Source organism: Cyprinodon variegatus, unplaced genomic scaffold, assembly GCF_000732505.1.
Source record: "Cyprinodon variegatus isolate N-32 unplaced genomic scaffold, C_variegatus-1.0 Scaffold770, whole genome shotgun sequence".
NCBI classification, from domain to species: Eukaryota; Metazoa; Chordata; class Actinopteri; order Cyprinodontiformes; family Cyprinodontidae; genus Cyprinodon; species Cyprinodon variegatus.
In genome coordinates, this window is record NW_015151223.1 from 388,058 (window position 1) to 407,860 (window position 19,803).

The 19,803-nt window shown below is 37.0% G+C and overlaps 1 protein-coding gene across 3 annotated transcripts in view; it reads left to right on the plus strand.

The window, feature by feature from the left end:
* Positions 1–15,854, plus strand: part of LOC107098345 (otoferlin-like) — a 24,023-nt gene extending 8,169 nt beyond the window's left edge. Inside the window, exons 14-43 of one of the 3 annotated variants that reach the window (XM_015395980.1) lie at positions 728–848; positions 935–1,035; positions 1,116–1,206; positions 1,289–1,405; positions 1,495–1,647; positions 1,751–1,940; positions 2,718–2,842; positions 2,922–3,056; positions 4,203–4,220; positions 4,673–4,834; positions 4,920–5,039; positions 5,139–5,300; positions 5,520–5,682; positions 7,674–7,747; positions 7,903–7,929; positions 8,031–8,162; positions 8,248–8,320; positions 9,537–9,646; positions 9,746–9,883; positions 9,973–10,104; positions 10,227–10,354; positions 10,468–10,638; positions 10,785–10,945; positions 12,610–12,752; positions 12,854–12,942; positions 13,045–13,143; positions 13,258–13,499; positions 13,646–13,824; positions 15,093–15,193; positions 15,350–15,854. In XM_015395980.1, the coding sequence (XP_015251466.1) occupies positions 728–848; positions 935–1,035; positions 1,116–1,206; positions 1,289–1,405; positions 1,495–1,647; positions 1,751–1,940; positions 2,718–2,842; positions 2,922–3,056; positions 4,203–4,220; positions 4,673–4,834; positions 4,920–5,039; positions 5,139–5,300; positions 5,520–5,682; positions 7,674–7,747; positions 7,903–7,929; positions 8,031–8,162; positions 8,248–8,320; positions 9,537–9,646; positions 9,746–9,883; positions 9,973–10,104; positions 10,227–10,354; positions 10,468–10,638; positions 10,785–10,945; positions 12,610–12,752; positions 12,854–12,942; positions 13,045–13,143; positions 13,258–13,499; positions 13,646–13,824; positions 15,093–15,193; positions 15,350–15,530 (3,838 nt within the window). In that variant the 3' untranslated portion in view covers positions 15,531–15,854. The remainder of the gene's footprint in view (positions 1–727; positions 849–934; positions 1,036–1,115; positions 1,207–1,288; positions 1,406–1,494; positions 1,648–1,750; positions 1,941–2,717; positions 2,843–2,921; positions 3,057–4,202; positions 4,221–4,672; positions 4,835–4,919; positions 5,040–5,138; positions 5,301–5,519; positions 5,683–7,673; positions 7,748–7,902; positions 7,930–8,030; positions 8,163–8,247; positions 8,321–9,536; positions 9,647–9,745; positions 9,884–9,972; positions 10,105–10,226; positions 10,355–10,467; positions 10,639–10,784; positions 10,946–12,609; positions 12,753–12,853; positions 12,943–13,044; positions 13,144–13,257; positions 13,500–13,645; positions 13,825–15,092; positions 15,194–15,349) is intronic. The other 2 variants (XM_015395981.1, XM_015395982.1) reach the window with 2 other exon arrangements.
* The last annotated feature ends 3,949 nt before the right edge of the window (positions 15,855–19,803 follow it).

The following is a 19,803-nucleotide window of genomic DNA, read 5'->3' on the forward strand; positions in this document are numbered from 1 at the left end:
GTCCCGTAACGCTCGCCCTACTGTTGGCGGGGAGAAGCGGTGGGGGGGAGATGTTCATGTTGCTGCGGTCTGCAGTCTGACCGCTAGATGTCGCTAAAAGTTACACACTGTAGCTTTAAAAACACAGATCTGCGTAGCAGCGGCTAGGGTATCAGAGGCTGAAAACTCTGGTTTACTAGTTCACTCCATAGCCAGAGAATGAGGTAGGATCCAGCCGGTTTGCTGCCAACAAGATGCAGCGGGCGCCACCCTGAGTGTCCCAGATGCCGCAGCCCCAGAGAACAAGCAGGAGTCTAAATCCAGGTCAGGCAAACAGATCAGAACAGGAAGGCTCAGTGGTTGATAGGCAGATTAAGATCAGTTAATCAAAAATACTAAAATGCTAAAAAACAGTCTCACCACTGAGATCAGATGAGAACAGGCATGCTCAGTGGTAGAGAGGCTGAACAGGTCAGGATCAGAAAATCAGAAACACCAAGGAACTCTCAAAACACTCTCCCCACTGGCTAGAGAGAACATGATGATCTGGCCCTGATAACTGGACGCAAGCACTTTAAACAGAGGCAGGAGCAGGTGGCTGAGATAAGCAGTGATTGGAATTACAGGAGAATGGAATTAATAATAGAGCCAGTCATCAGCTCCAAAATCATAACAATTAGCCTATTTTATATATTTTTTTATTTTTACGGCTTGATTAGTACACTTTGGCTCTTGCTTTAATCCACAGGAACTATTTCCATCTGCCCTATTTTGAGAGGAAGCCATGCATCTTCATCAAAAGTTGGTGGCAGGATCAGCGGAGAAGGCTGTACAACGCCAACATCATTGATAACATTGCACACAAACTGGCAAGTGGACACCTTCTAAGACAGCAAAGCGATACTCAGTCTAAATGACAGCATGGTTGAGTCTGACGTTCTACTGTTAATTGCAGGAGGATGGACTGAACGATGTGCACGAGATCATCAAAACAGAGAAAGCCTATCCTGAACGTAGACTGAGAGGTGTTCTTGAGGAACTCAGCCAAGGATGCAGGTCTGTGTGCTTCCAAACATCAAACATCCAGTCCGATTTAATACATTCAATCCACACTGACAAAGCTCATGTTCTTTCAGTCAGTTTCTTTCTCTGGCAAACAAGGATCACAATCAGTCTGGCAGAACCAAACTCGACAGAGAGAGGCTGAAACTGTGCTTGTCAGAAGTGGTAAGTAACCTGAAGATATTTTTCTGCTTCTTGTCAAACACACGTTTCCTTGTTTTGCTAATTTATTTATTTTTTTCTCTAGGAGGCCATTGGTCAACAAGCTAAGTCCATGAGGACACAGGTGAAAAAGAGCACAGTCAGGGATAAACTCAAGCTAGCTCAAAACTTCCTTACAAAGCTTCGCTTCCTGGCTGATGAAGTAAGGCGTCCTCCTAATGAATCAATTTAGAAATTACTAATTTGTGAAATTGTGAGTTATATAAAAAAAATAAAAAATTTTTGTTGCAGCCTCAGCACAGTGTTCCTGATGTCTTCATTTGGATGATAAGTAACGGGAAGCGCATTGCTTATGCACGTGTCCCTTCCAAGGACATCCTTTATTCCAGTATAGATGAGGAAAGGGGGAAAGATTGTGGTAAAGTCAAAACCATCTTCCTCAGGGTGAGTTTGATGCAATACACTTTTATTTATTTTACTATTATTTATTTTTTTCACACTGGTTCAATTTCAGAGGCAAAGATACATTTTATTTTGTCTTTTAAAGATTCCTGGTAAAAAAGGTTTCGGACCTGCTGGCTGGACAGTGCAGTCCAAATTAGAGATCTATCTCTGGCTGGGTCTGAACAGGCAGCGCAAAGACTACCTGAACGGGCTGCCCAACGGGTTTGAGGAAAATAAGTTGTCCAAGGGGCCCGGCCTGCCTTCCTCGCCACCCATCAGCCTAACCTACATGAGTAAGACCATCCGCTGGTTCAATTAATAAAATTAGGCTTACTAAAAACCAGAAGCCTTTTATGAAAACAAAACTTTTAGATATCAACAAAAGATACTTTCTGGAGATTTACAGGTAGTTCTTTGGATTTTTAAAGTATCTTAAAATTGCATGTTTCTGGAACTCACAAGGTACTCGCTGGAACTTGACAGTTATCTTTCTAATGCCTTGATGGAACTTCATTTTTATTTTCCAATTGTCTAACTGTTTCAACTAACTTACTTGGATCTTTGCTATAACTGTCCCGGTATCTACAGGTTACTTTTCGTTAACTTTTCAGGTACTCTCTGGAAACTGACTGGTTGCTTTTCCAACGACACCAAATATTTTCCTGGAACTTTCTTGTAACTTTCTGTTATTATTTCTAAGAACAACAGGTTACCTACTTTAAACACTCTGTAAATTTGGGATAGAGGCTATATTAAAAGGTGGTGTAAGGATGTACATAACAAGGAACAGGAACTTACTTGTACTTTTAGGATCTAGAACACATTTTGTGAAGATTAAGAAAGTACCTGTTAAATTCTGGAAAGCATCCTTCAAGTTCTAGGAAGGGAACCTTAGGGAAAGAATGAACAGAATTACTTAGTTCTATTAGATATTTTAAAATTAAGAACACCTTTTTCAGCAAAACATTTATTGTGTTGATTTCTGAAATTACAGGCAGATATCTAAGATATGTCACTTTGAAGTGGATTTAAATTTAACACATAAAATAAAGTGAATGTTTTCATTTCAGTGAAACAAATCTTCCAGCTGAGGGTCCATATGTACCAGGCTCGCAGCCTGTTTGCTGCTGACAGCACAGGTCTTTCTGATCCCTTTGCAAGAGTTTTCTTCTCAACCCAAAGCCAAGTTACTGAGGTGAGTATTAAAAAAGCCTTCCTTTAATCCAGCTGTAGCAAACAAATGTAGAGGAAATAATTCCTGAACGACCTTACAGGTGCTGGCTGAGACACTCTGCCCCACATGGGACCAGCTGCTGGTGTTTGAGAATGTGGAGCTGTTTGGTGAAGCCTGTGAACTGAGAGATGATCCACCAATTATCGTCATTGAGCTCTATGATCAGGACACAGTGGTGAGAACATTTTTTAACGTTGAAATGTCTTAAGGTCTTCAGTTTTATTAATGGGAGCAAACATTCTTCCTTTGAATAGTACAACATGTCATAGTTGCTGTCTCATCATGCTTCTTTGTTTAAATAAAGTTTATAATTAGGGATGTCCTGATCATTCGTATATATATTTAATATTTTTAATTTAGTGAGAGAAAATCTTCCTTTGTTACTCTTATTCACAAACCAATAGCATTTTGAAGATGCAGTCTCCTCTATTCTTCCTAACACTACCAGATATTTTGCATAAAAAACATAATCCTGCTCCAACACAAGGTTAAAACCTGCATGACAGTTCTATTTACAGTAGAACAAACCTCATTCATTTTAAATTCAATTTTTTTAAAGCACCAATTCACAACACATGTTCAAAACTCCATCAAATCATACGGACCGATTGGTTAAAAGTTCCCTAAATAAGGAAACTTAGTTGATTGAATTGAGTCGTTGACTGCAGAATTCATTCCTCCTGGATCAGACAGTAGATCATAGACATTCATTTTCCATCTGTTCTTGACTTTCCACCATCCCTCACACTATGCATGCATACAGTGACAGTTGAGAGGAAAAAAATCCTATAACAGAAGGATTTCTCCAGCAGAACCAAGCTCAGTGTGAGCTGCCTTCTGCTAAGGCCGACAGGGGATTCAGTAAGACAGAAGCAGACATAATAGGAGCGCAGAGGCACTAATCCATAAATAATAATTATATCATAATGAGCTGGCTTCATAGGGGGCTATCTACAGGAAAAAATCAGCTAAACAGTTAAGCTCTGAGTCAGTTTTCAAGTCAGGAGAATAAAAGAGAGCACATACAGCTAGTCGCAGTAAAAGCTGAGCCCGAATTACATCTGGGAGATAAAAAGGACTTTATTATTGAAAAAGGCAACATAGAGGAATGTGGTACTTTAGTCCAATACTGCTCTTTTTAAAACCCTTACATCAGGATATTCCTTCTATCAAACTATTTTTTATTAGATTACATGTGATCTTTTGTTTGTTCACCTCTGCTCAACATGATTCATATTCGAAGGAATGTTTTCTGACTGATCATTTTATATTTGCTCCTGACATTAACACCAATGTTTTGGATGACCCTTTGGATAAGTAGAGTGTGGATTGCCTTGATGTACGGTAGCAGATTTTTAAAGTGTGCAGAGTAGATTGTATTCAAAGGCATGCAAGAGGAATAAGATAGGTCCACAACGATAAATCAATTGACCGTTCATGATAGTTTTATCCCTGTTGCATTCCTTTTAGTGACATTTTGTGCTTTTGTATGTGGCCATTGAAGTATTTGACTTCTTATAACCACTAACTGCAAGAAAGATTTAGTTTCACAGTTCTCAGAGGCATCAGAAGACACATCTATTTTGCAGTTTACTGGTTATTTCCGGGGGATCTTTATTTTGTTTTTGGTTTCCTTGTATTTGTAGAAATATTTATTCTTGAAACATGTGCAATTCAAGCCATGTTTCTTGTGTTTTCTCTAAATCAAATCAACAAATGCTGACACTGCAACTATCTTATTTTGACATATTTTTAATGCAAGCATTGTAATTCTAAATTTATGTTTAAAAGGGTAAAGCCGACTTCATGGGCAGGACGTTTGCTAAGCCTGTGGTCAAGATGGCAGATGAGCATTACGGGCCGCCGCGTTTTCCACCGCAGCTGGAGTACTACCAGATCTACCGTGGGAACTGTGCTGCTGGGGAAATGCTTGCAGCCTTTGAGCTTCTTCAGGTTAGTTGAAAGAAGTTTGGAAACCGATGCTGTCACCTTGTAAGCGTTAAGCTTCCCATGGTTTTAAAGAGCTATTTTCTCATAGATCGGCCCCAATGGAAAAGCAGACCTTCCTCCCATAGATGGGCCTACAGATATGGACCGTGGCCCAATCCTCCCAGTGCCTCTGGGGATTAGACCAGTGCTCAGCAAGTACAGGATTGAGGTATAAACTTCACAATGACTCAGAAAACCTCAGTGATTTTTAAAGGTGTGTTTGTAGAAATTGCAAAAAAATAGAATACATGAACTCTGCTTCTTCTAGGTTTTGTTCTGGGGCTTGAGAGACTTGAAGAGGGTGAACCTCGCCCAGGTGGATCGGCCTCGTGTGGATATTGAGTGTGCCGGAAAGGGAGTTCAGTCGGCCCTTATTCCCAACTACAAAAAGAACCCAAACTTCAGCACTCTTGTCAAGTGGTTCGAAGTGGTACTGTTTCATTTCCTTTCTGTTTTTCAACTGCAAAAAACTCAGATCTATATCAGAATTAAAAAATGCACTTTTAAGATTTTAAATAGCAATGCCTTAACAAGCACATGAAACACTTCCTTGGCTTTGTAGAGATAATAATGAAAAGTAGTTCATGTACTCAGATCGGAAGTTTAAAGACACAACATGTGAAAAAGAATCTTTTATTGTGTATGTTAGGATTTGCCAGAGAACGAACTTCTTCACCCTCCGCTGAACATCCGTGTAGTGGACTGCAGAGCCTTTGGACGCTACACATTGGTTGGCTCCAACGCTGTCACCAGTCTGCGCAAGTTCATCTATAGGGGTTCAGACAGGCAGGCCAACAACTGGTCCACTACAGGTATAACAGAAACCCTTGGGTTTCATACATACAGTACCCCACAAAAGTATTCATAGCCTTTTGACTTTTAACATTTTAACCTGCAGTTTATTTAGATTTACATATATCAGCAGTTGCTATGTTAATTGTACAGGTTTTGAACTAACTACAATGTTCTAATGTTTTATTTTACCGATATTTTAGTACTGTGTTTTAGAAATACCTAACTTTCTTTTCCTCAATGGCAAGAGATTAAACTACCGTAGACTTCCCCTTTTCTTGACTTACTGTAGGTCATTTAGTACTATCAAAATTATTTCCACTTACAACATGCCAGAATAACTAGAGTGAGAATATTTTATTAATTTCTTTAAATTACTTAATTTTATACAAACAAACACAAAGCTCTTCATCCCTTTAAAACAATTTGGATAAACGTGTTTTGGAATTTGGATGAAGCAATTTAGCTCCCAACAGGTTACGATCAACATTTCAGTAAAACTGAGGTAACCTCTCAAGGACACCACTTCATTGTTTGAAATTATAAAAATCTTTTATGGGGGGATTTCTGTAAGAATGACTGGTGCATTTTACTAAATATTTGGCTTCACAAGGAAGCTAAAGCTACCTCTTAAAGGGATATTGTGTCAGAATTGCTGCCATCTAGAGATGAAAAGCGGGTATTTCCTTGAAGCGAAAACTATCCCATATTACATCGCTGCCTCAAACACATATTGGTGGAACAGTAGCTGCTGTGTGTCAAACGCAGATGTAACACAGATGTAACTATGTCATCCAAAGTGAAATCTTTACAAGCTGGTACTTACAAAAAGCCAACATTCACCGCAGCTTTGAAAGCTACTAAACCCGCATAAACCTACAATTCTGTACTAACAAGATTGGTTTATGTTTACAGGATCTACTGTTATGCTTTATATGGTAACGAGCCACACGGTCTAATTGATCCGAATGGAAAAAGTTCAGTTTACTCACATTTTTTATTAGTACAGTTCATTTACTTGTCAAGGAGAAACATGGTAACTTCAGCATCCCTTTTCAAATTTTTCTCCTTTATTAGCGCCTTTCACCTGGAGAAGGCTTACCTGATGATGATCCTCATTTTTTATTGTCTCCACTTTTGTTTTTGCCTCCTTCTGGATGCTGAAATAGTTTCTTATGCTGCTGCTGCAGATGCGGTCCTGCACTGAGCTGCAGACTCTCAGCTGTTGGGTTAGCGTCTCCAAAGGATCTTTACCGCCGCCTCTAAATCACACTTCACTGCCAGCAATGGAGAAACGCGTAGTTGTTGCTAGTAATATTTATCCATCTGCATCTGTACTTTTAAGACGACAGACTGTCATGTCATTTTGCAAATGCGTAACCAGCCTTTTATATGAACTAATACAATATTTGTTACATATGAAACTGTATCTGTTTAATAGTGGAGGTTTTAAAACATAAAAATAACACATATTTAAATACAGACATCAATTTAAGACAATCAGCCAAGAAACTGAACTGTGGACACAAATAGGTCTTCTAAACAGACTATGGTCCTAACCAAATTGCAACATGTGGCGCAAGGGGACTGATAGACAACAAGGTCAATGGTTTTTAGGCCAAAAAGTCCTTGAGCTCAGACTGAGCTTTGGTCACTTTGCTCAGTGGTAAAAAGATGTACGCTAGTAGCCTTAAAACTCCCCTCAGGTAGACCAGTTCTGTCAGGAAAAATGGGCCAAAATCCTGCAAAATATTGTGAAAGATCTAACAAATTTAACCAAAGGCATACAGCTATGATTTGCCATTCTTTCCAACACTAAGGAAATGTATGTTGCCTCCTACATTTAAAGACAGTAACCAAAATAAACTCTTCAAAATTCTGCTATTTATCATTTACAAATAATTGTCATCCTATTTGAGTGAAACAGGAAAAGTTTGGTTTAATTTAATGTCAGGTAGTTTTTTTTCAAGGTTTATAAATTTTTGATTTAAATCATATGTTTGTCTTTCAGAGGAAATTATTGTGGTGAGCATGGAAACTGAGCCTGCCTTTAAGAAGATGGATACAGTGGTAAAACTGGACTCTGTAAGTTTATACTTATTACCGTAGCCTCGATTTAATGATGCAGACCGAGGCAAAATACCTCATATAATTTCAAATAAACATGGTCTGCATTTTATGTTACCAAGATTGTTCTTAAATAATCTTTGTAAATGTAAAATCTGCTGTTCTCTCACCAGTGCTCCGAGGCTGTGGTCAAAGTCGAGGTGAGCAAAGCGCAAGATACAGTACTGTCTAATTCAAATAAAAATATGTTTCTGATTTATTCTAACACCTGACAATATCCATGGTACCCACTGAAAAAAAGGATGACGAAAAAGATGAGAAGGGCAAAAAGAAGAAGAGGAAGAAGGGGGAGGAGCCTGAGGAGGAGGAGCTTGATGAGAGCATGTTGGACTGGTGGTCCAAATATTTTGCCTCTATTGAAACTTTAACTGAGGTGAGTTACAGTTTTTCAGATATAAATACACTAAAAAAAAATAAATAAATAAGAAGAGTTGAAATAAAACCTACCACTGTTTTAGGCTCTCAAGGCTCAAGAGGCAGCGCTGTCAGATTCAGAAGAAAAGGAAGACATGGACATTGCTGATGGTGGAGGTAAAAAAAAAAAGAGACATTGAAAACTTTAACTGAAAGATTTTACTTTCACAAGTGGAACAGTATGGCTATCGCCATAGTGTTCAGCTTGATTTATGCATATAAATTGCTTTATTATAATTATGCAGGGAGTTTTACAGATTATATATACACACTGCAATGTAAGTAGTACAGGAAAGGAAAAACAGAAAAAAAGGAGAAAAGATTAAAGAAAGAGGAGATAAAAGGGAGATAATGATAAAACATTTTCAGTCTGCTTCATCACCTGGAAAGAGATGTAAAAAGAACAGCACAACCAACAGACATGGTACAAGACATACAATAAAGTAACACCTAGATACTATCGCTGAAGTATAAGTAGTATTATACTGTGGTAGCTGAAGATAAGGATATGGGCTTTCTGTATGGAAGTGACCAACCTACTCCTTCCCATTCTGATGTTTAATATGGCTGCTTCATTGTTTTCAAAGAATCTAAGCCAACCAAGCTGCTATAATCAATTATTTATAGTTGGTTTCATTAGATGGATGCATACATGATCAACTTTTACAAGCTAATTTTCTCCTATTCAATTCTCCTTTCAATATTTAAAGGCCTAAAATGATATAGCAAAAATCACTACACTTAAATAGTTCAATGCTCAATAAATAAAAAACATCAAATTACACTAACAATTATTCTGTAGAATTATTAAAGGCGGAGTGCCTCAAGGATTCCTCTTGGGGCCCATATTTTTTTTCTTTTTAAAAAGGCTGCATGATTTCAGGAAGATCTTTGATTCCAATACAGATAAAAAATATATATATATTTATAATGATGACCCCTGGTTTTTCAGCCTGTCTCTTTGTTATTCATCGGCCATCATATGAGCTCTAGAATCTTATTCACTATTTGTACTATTATGTTAAAGTTATACAACCCTTTATTAGCTTCATAAGCTTGTGTACCATTTAGGCTTGATAGCCGTTTGAAATATGGTAAAAAGTTGTGTTTTACAAAAATTTCTAAGCTGTTATTTCTAGTTTTACTGTAGGTGTATACAAATTTAACACTTAAATATATAGAAATTGAAATACAAAAGTTTGTTTTCAGTTCAGAGGTGTCTAATACAATGAAATACTGTGTTTAAAAGCTGATGGGGTTAAATTCAAGCCTGAGTGCTATGCTCCAATATTCCTTTTCTGAATATATATATATTTTCTATCTGTGTGGCAAGCTGAAGACTCTCTAGTAAAAAGCCCCAAGAAAGGAAAAGGAAAGAAAGACAAGAAGAGACCAGCTGTGGATCCGTTTGAGAAGAAAAAGCCAAAGTTGGATGAGCTTAAGGTGGAGAATCACTCAATATGATGTTATGTTTCTAAAATCATCATGGTGGATGTCTATTAGCAAGGTCATAAAATACTGTATGTTCTCTTCATAAACAAGGTGTATCCAAAGGAACTGGAAAGTGAATTTGACAACTTTGAGGACTGGCTCCACACCTTTTCCCTGTTTAGAGGAAAGGGGGGTGACGATGACGACCAAAATGTCACAGATGAGGACAGGATTGTTGGAAAGTTCAAGGTGAGAAACGGATCTATATGCAAAATCAAAACAATCACCAGCAATCAGTTATTTTGTTCCATTTCTTTCCTTTAACTGTTCTGTTTAAGGGTTCGCTGTGCATGTACAAAGTGTCAGATGAAACACAGAGAGAGATGAACTTTGACTCCAATTTAGGAATGTTTCAGAACATTCCTAACAATGATCCGATAAATGTCCTTGTCCGCATTTATGTAGTCAGGGTAAGTCCAAACGCTCTGAAGCTCAATGCAAATTAATGTAATTACTCTTTCAGCTAAAATCAAGTCATATTTACAAGGACTTTAATTGTTGTAACACTGAAATGTTGATGTTTTATCAATAGGCGACAGATCTGCATCCAGCAGATATCAATGGGAAAGCTGACCCCTACATCGCAATTAAGCTGGGAAAAACAGAAATCAAAGATAAGGAAAACTACATTTCCAAACAGCTGAACCCCTTGTTTGGCAAGTAAGTGTCTGGATAGAAACAGGATTTCTGGAGAGATTTTATTTTAACGGCATCTTTTCAAATTTTTACTGTATTCTTAGATTTGATTGAAAGCACATTTCTTGTGGTCTTAGATCCTTTGATGTGGAAGTTACGTTCCCCATGGATTCCACTCTGACAGTGTCAATCTATGACTGGGATCTGGTGGGAACAGATGATCTGATTGGAGAAACAAAGTTGGATCTGGAGAATCGTTTCTACAGCAAACACAGAGCCACATGTGGGATTTCATCCAGCTATGCAATGTAAGGATCTGAGATTTAACTCTTGTTAGCATAAAGTAAATTTACTTTTTCTCAAGTTAGTGAAGGTACAGCTTTCATAGCTTTTATTTTAGACTACTTCAGAATAACTTCACAAATAAATGTACTTTATCATGTTTGCTGTGCAGTCATGGTTACAATGTGTGGCGAGACCCAATGAAACCCACTCAAATCCTGGCGAAGCTGTGCAAGGATGGAAAACTGGACGGCCCTCACTACGGCCCCGAAGGAAGAGTGAAGGTGGAGAACCGTGTCTTCATGGCGCCAACTGAGATCGAGGATGAAAACGGTTGGTTTCTACCACAAGGAATATTAGGAAAACTATCAAAATGGTTACCATTGGGTCAAATATGTCCAAAACTTGAACTCATATCATTAGTTTATTTCTTTGGAAATGTGGAGTTGAGGTCAAACTTGCCATCATGGATTGATGAAAGTCATTAGATAATCAAGTCTTACTGTACAAGTCTTGCATGGAGTTAAGGGGTAAAACACACTAAAATTAGAGCTTGGTACTATGAGGCTTTGCCTTGATACTGAGGGACAGCATTGTGTTGAAATGATAAAAATAAATGAATGTATATATGAAAGGAGTCAGGAGGCTGATGATGGTCAAAGGCTTGTACAGAAATCTGACTTTATGTTTTAAAATAACAGTGGTTTTCATTCTTTATTGGTTGGGTAGACAAACAGCGTCATGATTACCAAAGTGAGGACCAGACAGGATTAAACATAGTCGTAAATTCCGTGTAGTTTTCTCACAGCCACCATGTTGAAGTAGGTGTTCTGGTCACAAGAGGCTAAAATTGAAATTTGCCCACCGAAAAAATAATGCAACCACTTTTGGCATTTATTTAATCATATTTAGTTATTTTAACACAATTGTTGCATGTTAGCAGGGTAGGACATAAAACAATTGTGTTAAAGTAACTAAATATGATTAAATAAATGCCAAAAGTGGTTGCATTATTTTTCTTTTGCAGATGCTGAACAGGGGAAAATCCCCAGAATTAGCTGGAAGGTAAATTAAACTCAATTAAGGGGAATTATAGAAAAAAAAAATGACTAAAGGGCCAGTGTCCTGTAACTTTTAGATGTGTCTCTTGCCGTACACGCCTGAACCAACTGGCTAAGCTATCTCACTAGCAGCTGTCAAGCTTAGCTCTGCTAATGAGCGCATAATGAAGTAACGTGTGTTACACCTTAGAGGCTGTAAACGACCTATAACTGGAGTGGAGGTTCCCCTTACAAACAGAAAACTGGAACACATTTACTGCAAAGATTACGTCGCTTCATTTAGTTAAATTCAAGTCCAGTGGATAATAGCATTAGACACACCCAGCCAACTTCCACATCTAATTTCTAATGTTAAGTAATTACTGGTCACAGGTGCCTGCAACACTTGTTACATGTTACAGTGAAAGCTGGTTCTACGTAGTATTGACTGAATGCAAGCGCAAGTTACACTTTTTATATTCTTATTGAAAACAATTTTTTCAAAAAGTGCATCATTATGCTCCCTTCAGGCTCATATGCTACTTTTTGCTGATTTGCCACAGAAAATCTCAACAAAACGCATTAGGCCTGATCTGTAAAGATTCCAAATACGGAGCACATGATTGATGCAGCAAAAAACAACAAAAAAAACCCAAAATATTTTCAAGAAGTGGATGTTTCTAAATATAAATATAGACGTAAAAACTGTGTTTATACTGAGTCTTAGATTGGATAAATTGTTTGGTCAGTGATTTACATCTCAAGCAATATTTTGGTTATAAGCAGGTGGTTTGCATTCTGCATACATTTTATACACAGAAATGTATAAAGATCCACTTTGCACACCCTATTCAGTTTGCATAAATTTTAGGCACGCAAAACCTTTTGAAGATCTGTTGAAAAATTGTAAGAAAGTTAAGAGTTTTGCAAAATGACATGTCTAATAATATATTTCAGGTTTGAAGAAGAAGACGGATGAACACCTGGCTCTCTCTGTGCTGAGGCACTGGGAGGAAATTCCTAAAGCCGGCTGCAAACTGGTCCCAGAGCATGTAGAAACCAGACCGCTCCTGCATCCGGATAAACCAGGAATCGAACAAGTATGTTAACAACGCGTAAAGCTGAAGCAAGTTAGAATTTCTGTTATTCTTTTTTTTTTCTCCTGAAAGGCATCTTTTATCATTCATTTAACTGTGTACAGGGAAGAATAGAGATGTGGGTGGATATGTTCCCCAAGGATAAGACTGCACCAGGTCCTGCTCTTGACATTTCACCAAGAAAACCAAAGAAGTATGAATCAAAGCTTTTGGGAGAAGAACATAAAGGGATCAGTTTCCAAATCACTGCTGATAAATTCCACTACATCTCATAATTACCTTTTTTCTTATGCAGGTTTGAACTTAGGGTCATCATCTGGAACACAGATGAGGTTGTTTTAGAGGATGATGACATCTTCACTGGCGAGAAATCAAGCGACATCTTTGTACGAGGGTAAACATGTTGATGTTTTCCTTTTTTTCAAAGATTTTAATCACACAACAAAAAATATTTCGAAGGGATAAACCTTTAATTTTCTATTTGTTTTCCCCTGATTCATGACAACAGATGGCTGAAAGGACAGCAGGAGGACAAACAGGACACTGACGTCCATTACCACTCCATCACCGGAGAGGGCAACTTCAACTGGCGCTTCATCTACCCGTTCGACTACCTGGTGGCTGAGGAGAAGATAGTCATCTCCAAAAAGGAGTCAATGTTTGCCTGGGATGAGACGGAGTATAAGATCCCTCCTCGACTTAATCTCCAAGTGTGGGACGCTGACCACTTCTCTGCTGATGATTTTCTGGGTATTTTTTAATAAAAACTTTATGTTTACATTGTCAAACACATACATTACTTATCCAGATGTATTTAATTAATAAAATACATAATAAATGTGTTATGTTTTGAATGTACTATCACAAGGATTAGTAAAATCAAAGTGTCTCCATAGGTGCGATTGAGCTGGACCTAAACCGTTTCCCTCGTGGTGCAAAGACAGCCAAACAGTGCACCATCGAAATGGTGACAAACGAAGCCGAGATGCCTCTGGTCTCCATCTTTAAGCAGAAGAGGATTAAAGGCTGGTGGCCATTTGTCGCCAGAAACGAAGAGGATGAATTTGAACTTACTGTGAGTTATTCTTAATCAAAGAGCTGTAAGACTATTTCTGTCATATCAACAGAGGTTCTGATGTCAAGTTTAGATTCATAACTTTGGATTCTGGGTTATTCCAAAGTAATTTTGATATAATGGGATAAATGTCTTTTTGGAATGCCAAACTGTTCCCAATAAACAGAGATGGATAATCCAGGTCCTAAAAATAAACAGCTTACAGAGTTTTAACTTTCTGGACCTGGATTATCCACTTCTGGCAATAATGTCTTCAATTTGTACCCGGAAGACAGAATTTCCAACCTCTGGGTAGGAAATTTCAACTCCAGCCCCTCAAAGCTGGAATTCGGAGTTAGAAATTTGGGACAACAGATCCATACCCAGCTCTCATAATCATTGCGGCTGATTCAACAGGAGAAAAACTTTTTAACTTAATTGTTTCTATCAGTTCGTTAAAATATATGTGACATTTAGTCAGTCCTTCATGTAATATAGACAAATTTTTACTGTTTATAAGATTATATGTTTGAATGCTTTTATATAAGCATTTAATATATTTAAATGTTTTGTTTTTATCGTACCACAACTCCTTTGGTAAAATCTGCTTACATTTATTTTGTTTTTCATATCAATAAAAGAAGCATAAAACTAGCGATAACTTACCTGCACACATAAAGCAACTCATCCCGATTATTCTTCATCACTTACTTTGATAAAGTGTGTCACAGATATTACAAAATAGTTTTCGTTTCGTTTTTGTTTGTTAGGGCTCTGTTAAGTTGCACGGACTTGTCTTCATTTTTTTAGTCGTTGCTTTGATGTTTATCACCTCCGACAAGGCAGGATAACTTGAAAAGTTATTAGCAGGTTTTAGTTAATCACCTTCTGGATCAAGGATTTGTTTTTAAAGATTCTGTGAATACAGGTATTAACTTGAGGTAGAAGTCACAATATGTGGGGGAAATGGGCTACTTGGCCGAGGTATTTGCTCTCAGAGTGCTTTTCTGGTTTTCTTTTGATTTTGAAGCACTCATCAGTCTTCTGCTGAGGAAGATTCTCAGTCATCCAGGTCATAGTCATTCCAAAGAAGAAAAAACAATCCACTGGATTTTGTTTCCAAGTTTGAAGACATTTCGCTTCCCATCCAGGAAGCTTTTTCAATTCAAAATGTCAGCAATATTATTGAGTTCGAGGTTTTATCATCAGTGACTGTAGAATGTTTATTGTTGTGATTCGTGATTTCAGTTTAAGCCAAGTTGCCAAAATTAAACTGGTTATGTCTTCAGGGTAAAGTCGAAGCTGAGCTGCACCTTCTCACAGGGGAGGAAGCGGAGAAAAGCCCAGCTGGAGAGGGACGCAATGAGCCTGAGCCTCTGGAGAAACCCAAGTAAGGAAGATCTTCTTCTCCCAGCTCTGGTTCTCTCTGTAACGCTCTCCATGATTGTTTTTGTATCCCTATATCATCCTTGCTTTCTGCAAATGTGATAACACAGAAGACACAGCTTTGATCAGACCTGCTGTTCTTCTCTCTGTGCCCGAACAGCCGCCCAGATGTCGCCCTCCTCTGGTTCCTCATCCCACTCAAAGCGGCAAAGCACCTGGTGTGCGACCAGTACAGGTGGCTGACCATAAAGATCGTCACGGCGCTCCTGCTGTTGGCCATCTTGGCCCTCTTCCTCTACAATATGCCGGGATACATGGTCAAGAAAATGCTTGGAGCTTGAAAAGGAATCAGGACAAAGTTTTCCCTTTTTTTCCAAATAGTGTGCCCTAACACAAGAAACAGGTAATCTGATATTGGCTTGAGTTGCTGTTATCAATGTGTAAAAATATAATTTTGTTACTGTTGTTCTCATATTAAGGCTTTTTTTGGGGGATTTTTAGCTTTTGCCTTATATTTTTTTTTGTTGTTGTTCACATTCAATTATAAAACATAAGATCCGCATTTAAGTGAGAGTGTTTTGTTTTCTTGTGTTAAGTTTTTCAGGAATATTTGTGTTTGCTTTTCTGCATTGTTTCAAATTTTAAATAAAAACTCCCCCTTCACACCTCTGATCATGTTATTTAAATGTATTAATGTGAAGTATTTACAATTCCTTTTCAAATGATTGAATAATTGTTGGCTCATAACATCTGATTTAATGTTTAAAATTATATAAAGAGTTACGTGTAGATTTTGATGTTTTTAAAGTAATAGAGTAAGATAAAAGAATATAGATAAAGTGATTACAAAATCAGACGTTTAAGCAGAATAAAATTTTCATGTAAACTGACAAAAGAAATCCTAACAGTAGGTTATGAATACTTGTCAGGAACAGATAAAGAAATTTCATCTACTACAGTATATCTACTTTCAGCTGATCTCCAAATAGATAAAGTTTCTTGTGGAAGGTACAGAATAATATTATTACAGGAATATTATCTAATCAAAAGTTTAAAGGTATGGTTAAGTACAACTAGCTCAAAAAGTTAATGTGACAGACTAAATGTAACTAGTTACATACCTCTGGTAGTCTTAGAGCATGATGCTGCCACCACCGTGTTTAAATGTGTCAATGATGTGCTTAAGGTAATGTGGATCTTTTGTGTTCCAAAACCTGCAGTTTTTTGTTTTTTTTTTTTGCAATACGCAACAAAACAAAATGTTAGTCCTGTTCAACCACATCATTACCGTGTCAATTATATGGAGCATGACAAAATATAAAATAGGAGTAATTTGGCTGTCTTTGAACAATAGTTCTCTTCTTGCTACTTTTTTTTTTTTAGCAAGAATTAGTGCAAAATTATATAGACATCTTGGAAAAATGTAGAGAGGTCTATGGGAAATAGTGCTGTGAGGATATCTGCAAGGCACTACTGCATGTGGAAAAATAATGAAGTAAAAAATTAATGATTTACAATGAAATATCTTAAGAAAAATTAGGACAATTTCTTTAGATCGAAGATAGTATTTTTGTGTTCTATTATAAAGAAAATCCTTAGATACTTATAGCTGTAGTATATTTTGCTTAGCATCTTGTATTGTCCTATTTTTACAGAAGAGGATTAGGGCTAATGGGGAAAAAAAAGTTAACTGATTTTTAAATTTTATTTCAGTTTAGTATGGGAAAAAAGTCAGAATTCTGACTTTGTTGTCAGAATTTTGACCTTAATCTCAGAATTCTGACTTTTTTTATTGTCAGAATTCAGTCAGAATTCCGAGATTAAAGTCAGAATTCTGACTTTGTTCTCAGAATTCTGACTTTAATCTCAGAATTTTGACTTTAATCTCAGAATTCTGACTTTTTTTATTGTCAGAATTCAGTCATAATTCCGAGATTAAAGTCAGAATTCTGACTTTGTTCTCAGAATTCTGACTTTAATCTCAGAATTTTGACTTTAATCTCAGAATTCTGACTTTTTTCCCAAACTAAACTGAAATAAAATTTAAAAATCAGTTAACATTTTTTCCAGTGCCCCTATTCCTCTTCTGTATATTTTTGTACGAGTTTTTTATTTTTTTATTTAGTGACTTAGAAGATAATTTTATAATGCAACCTTTATGACAACCATAGCTTTTTTAAGATCTGGTGTCCTCTGCTGGGTCTAAGTAGAAATTACACAATATCTCAGCAAATGACAACTATTTTAGGAAGCAAAAGCTTGTTTTTATCTTTAGACAACCTAATCTTTGTAAAATAACATAAAGATACAGCTTAAGTTGCTATAAATGGGAATTAACTGTCTTATATTTGAAGTAGGCCTACTACGCAGGACTCTATATATTACCGTAAAGGTAAGAAAAAAAGGCATACAAGTTTTCCCTGATATTTAAAATAATAATAAAATAATTATGCTGTAAATAAAATGAGTTTCAAAACCAAAGAATAAGACTTACCGCTTGCATGATACTGAATCCTAATTTTAAAGGAAAGTAAGTCAAACCAGCCAATTGGTGAATGTCTCATTTTTCTTTGGACCAATCACATCTTTTGGGAATTCTTTAGCGTTACTTTGGATGGTTCACTTTTCTTGATCCTTTTTAAACTCCCAGAGTAATTTGAAAAGCTGTCAAACAATTATCTGGATTACTTATGTGAACCACACATTTAAACATATGCCTTTTTTGACAGCTAAATGTTAAATGCAACACCCGTTATGTAAAAAAGCAGGTATACATTTCGAGTAGCATGAAAGTTTTGCAAACACACAAAGACTGTTTGGATATTTCCACATAACACAAAACAAAAGACATTGTTCAACAACTTTGTATTTAATGAAAACTCAAAAGATTATTGTTCAATGGACATGGTCAAAGAGATGCATGTTCCAGTGAGCTAATGACAGCCAGTTTGCAAATGAAAATAGCTCAGGAAAGAAAAGGAGGTGTCGTAGTTTACTGGATGGTACTGATTGCCAGTCATCGGATCACAGGTTTCAACTTTCCTTCAAATGGCAGCTAAAGCTCTGGTAAACTTTTCAGCAAATGAAAAATAAAACACAACTTTTAGCAGGAAAAGAGAAAACTGTCATGTAAAAATGTCTTTACTGATTGATGTACTGCTACATAACCATATTTTCTGTCTGCAGGTTAAGCTAAAAGGATAATGTATTGTCAGCCAATAGGATACTGTAGGGATAAAACCAGAATCTTGAGACAACTTACAAAATTTTCACACAAAGCACATTTACAAAATATCACTCATTCACAGTCACTGTATAACATTCTCATGCTCGGATATGTTGCTCATAAATAAGGAATATTTGCAGAGCATTGATCACATTTCTGAAGTTGTTGCACTGAACAACTTCCTTTAGCATTTCACATGCTTTAAAACCCGCCTCAACATAAACACCAAAGCTTAACGCCGACCCAAGAGCAGACCGCCGCACAAGTGGCCTTGGCTTTTATTTTACATACAGTAGGATTGCAACAGTTTTGCTACAGAAATTCAGCTGGAACAAAATATAAGTTAAATAAATACGAAATAAAGTTATTTAAAAGTCACTTTTGTTACAGGTTTAGTGGCTCAAGGAGTGTCATGATGGCACTTTAGAGCAATGTGGATCTGTGCTCTTACGGTAGCATTTAACAGCACGCATAAAGGCAAATAAACACTCAAGAAAAAAAAGTTATATTCATTTATAAATCAATGTTGTTAATCTTTACAAACAGAAACTCTGCTTCATTATAATTCCTCTCGTTCCAGTTCTGTTTTATGCATTGCTCATGCTAAAATCACTGGGATATTGTTGTACATTACTATTACAGTGTAAGTGGAGGCAAGGAGGAACAGGAAATAATTAGATGGAGCAGTTGTGGAAAGACAGAGGGTGGAGATTTTGGTTAGCAAATGATTTAAACATGATTAAGAAAGAAAACAATAAAGATCAGGTATAAAGAGGAGCATTTCTAGAAAGCGTGCAGAGTAGAAAAATGAGGGAAAAAAGAAAAAAAAAAGGGGTGGTGAAGGTGGTAGGAGATCAGTATTCATCCTGGTCCAGGTGACCTTGTTCATCAAGGTCGTCTTCATCTGGAGGGGCGAAGCCTTCCTGTAAAACAAAAAAAATAAAATACATCCTTCAGATTCTTTTTTGCTTTTAACTGAAATGACAAAGAAAAAAATGCGAGAAGATTTCCGAAATAAAAGTGAGGAAAAAATCAACATAACATCAGTCCTAATGGACGGGTACCTCTGTTGCGTAGAGAATATCAATTATCCTGCTGAGCACAGGGTTGTTTTCACTCTCATGTTCTTGGCAGATGAGCTCAATGTCCCGTAGTTTGCTGAAGTAGAAGTCTCTCTCTTTCTCCAGACCATCGACTGTCAGTTTTAACTCCATCAACTGCCACAGTAAAAACACAAGCAAATAACTTCAATTATCTATTTATTCTCTATCCATATAAGAAGGCCAGGTGCTAATTGGTTAGCCTTTTATGGACCATCATTATAAAACTCTTTAAAAGCAGACAAATATGCTGGTGACATCAGTTAATCTCAGTGCCGTTTGATCTCT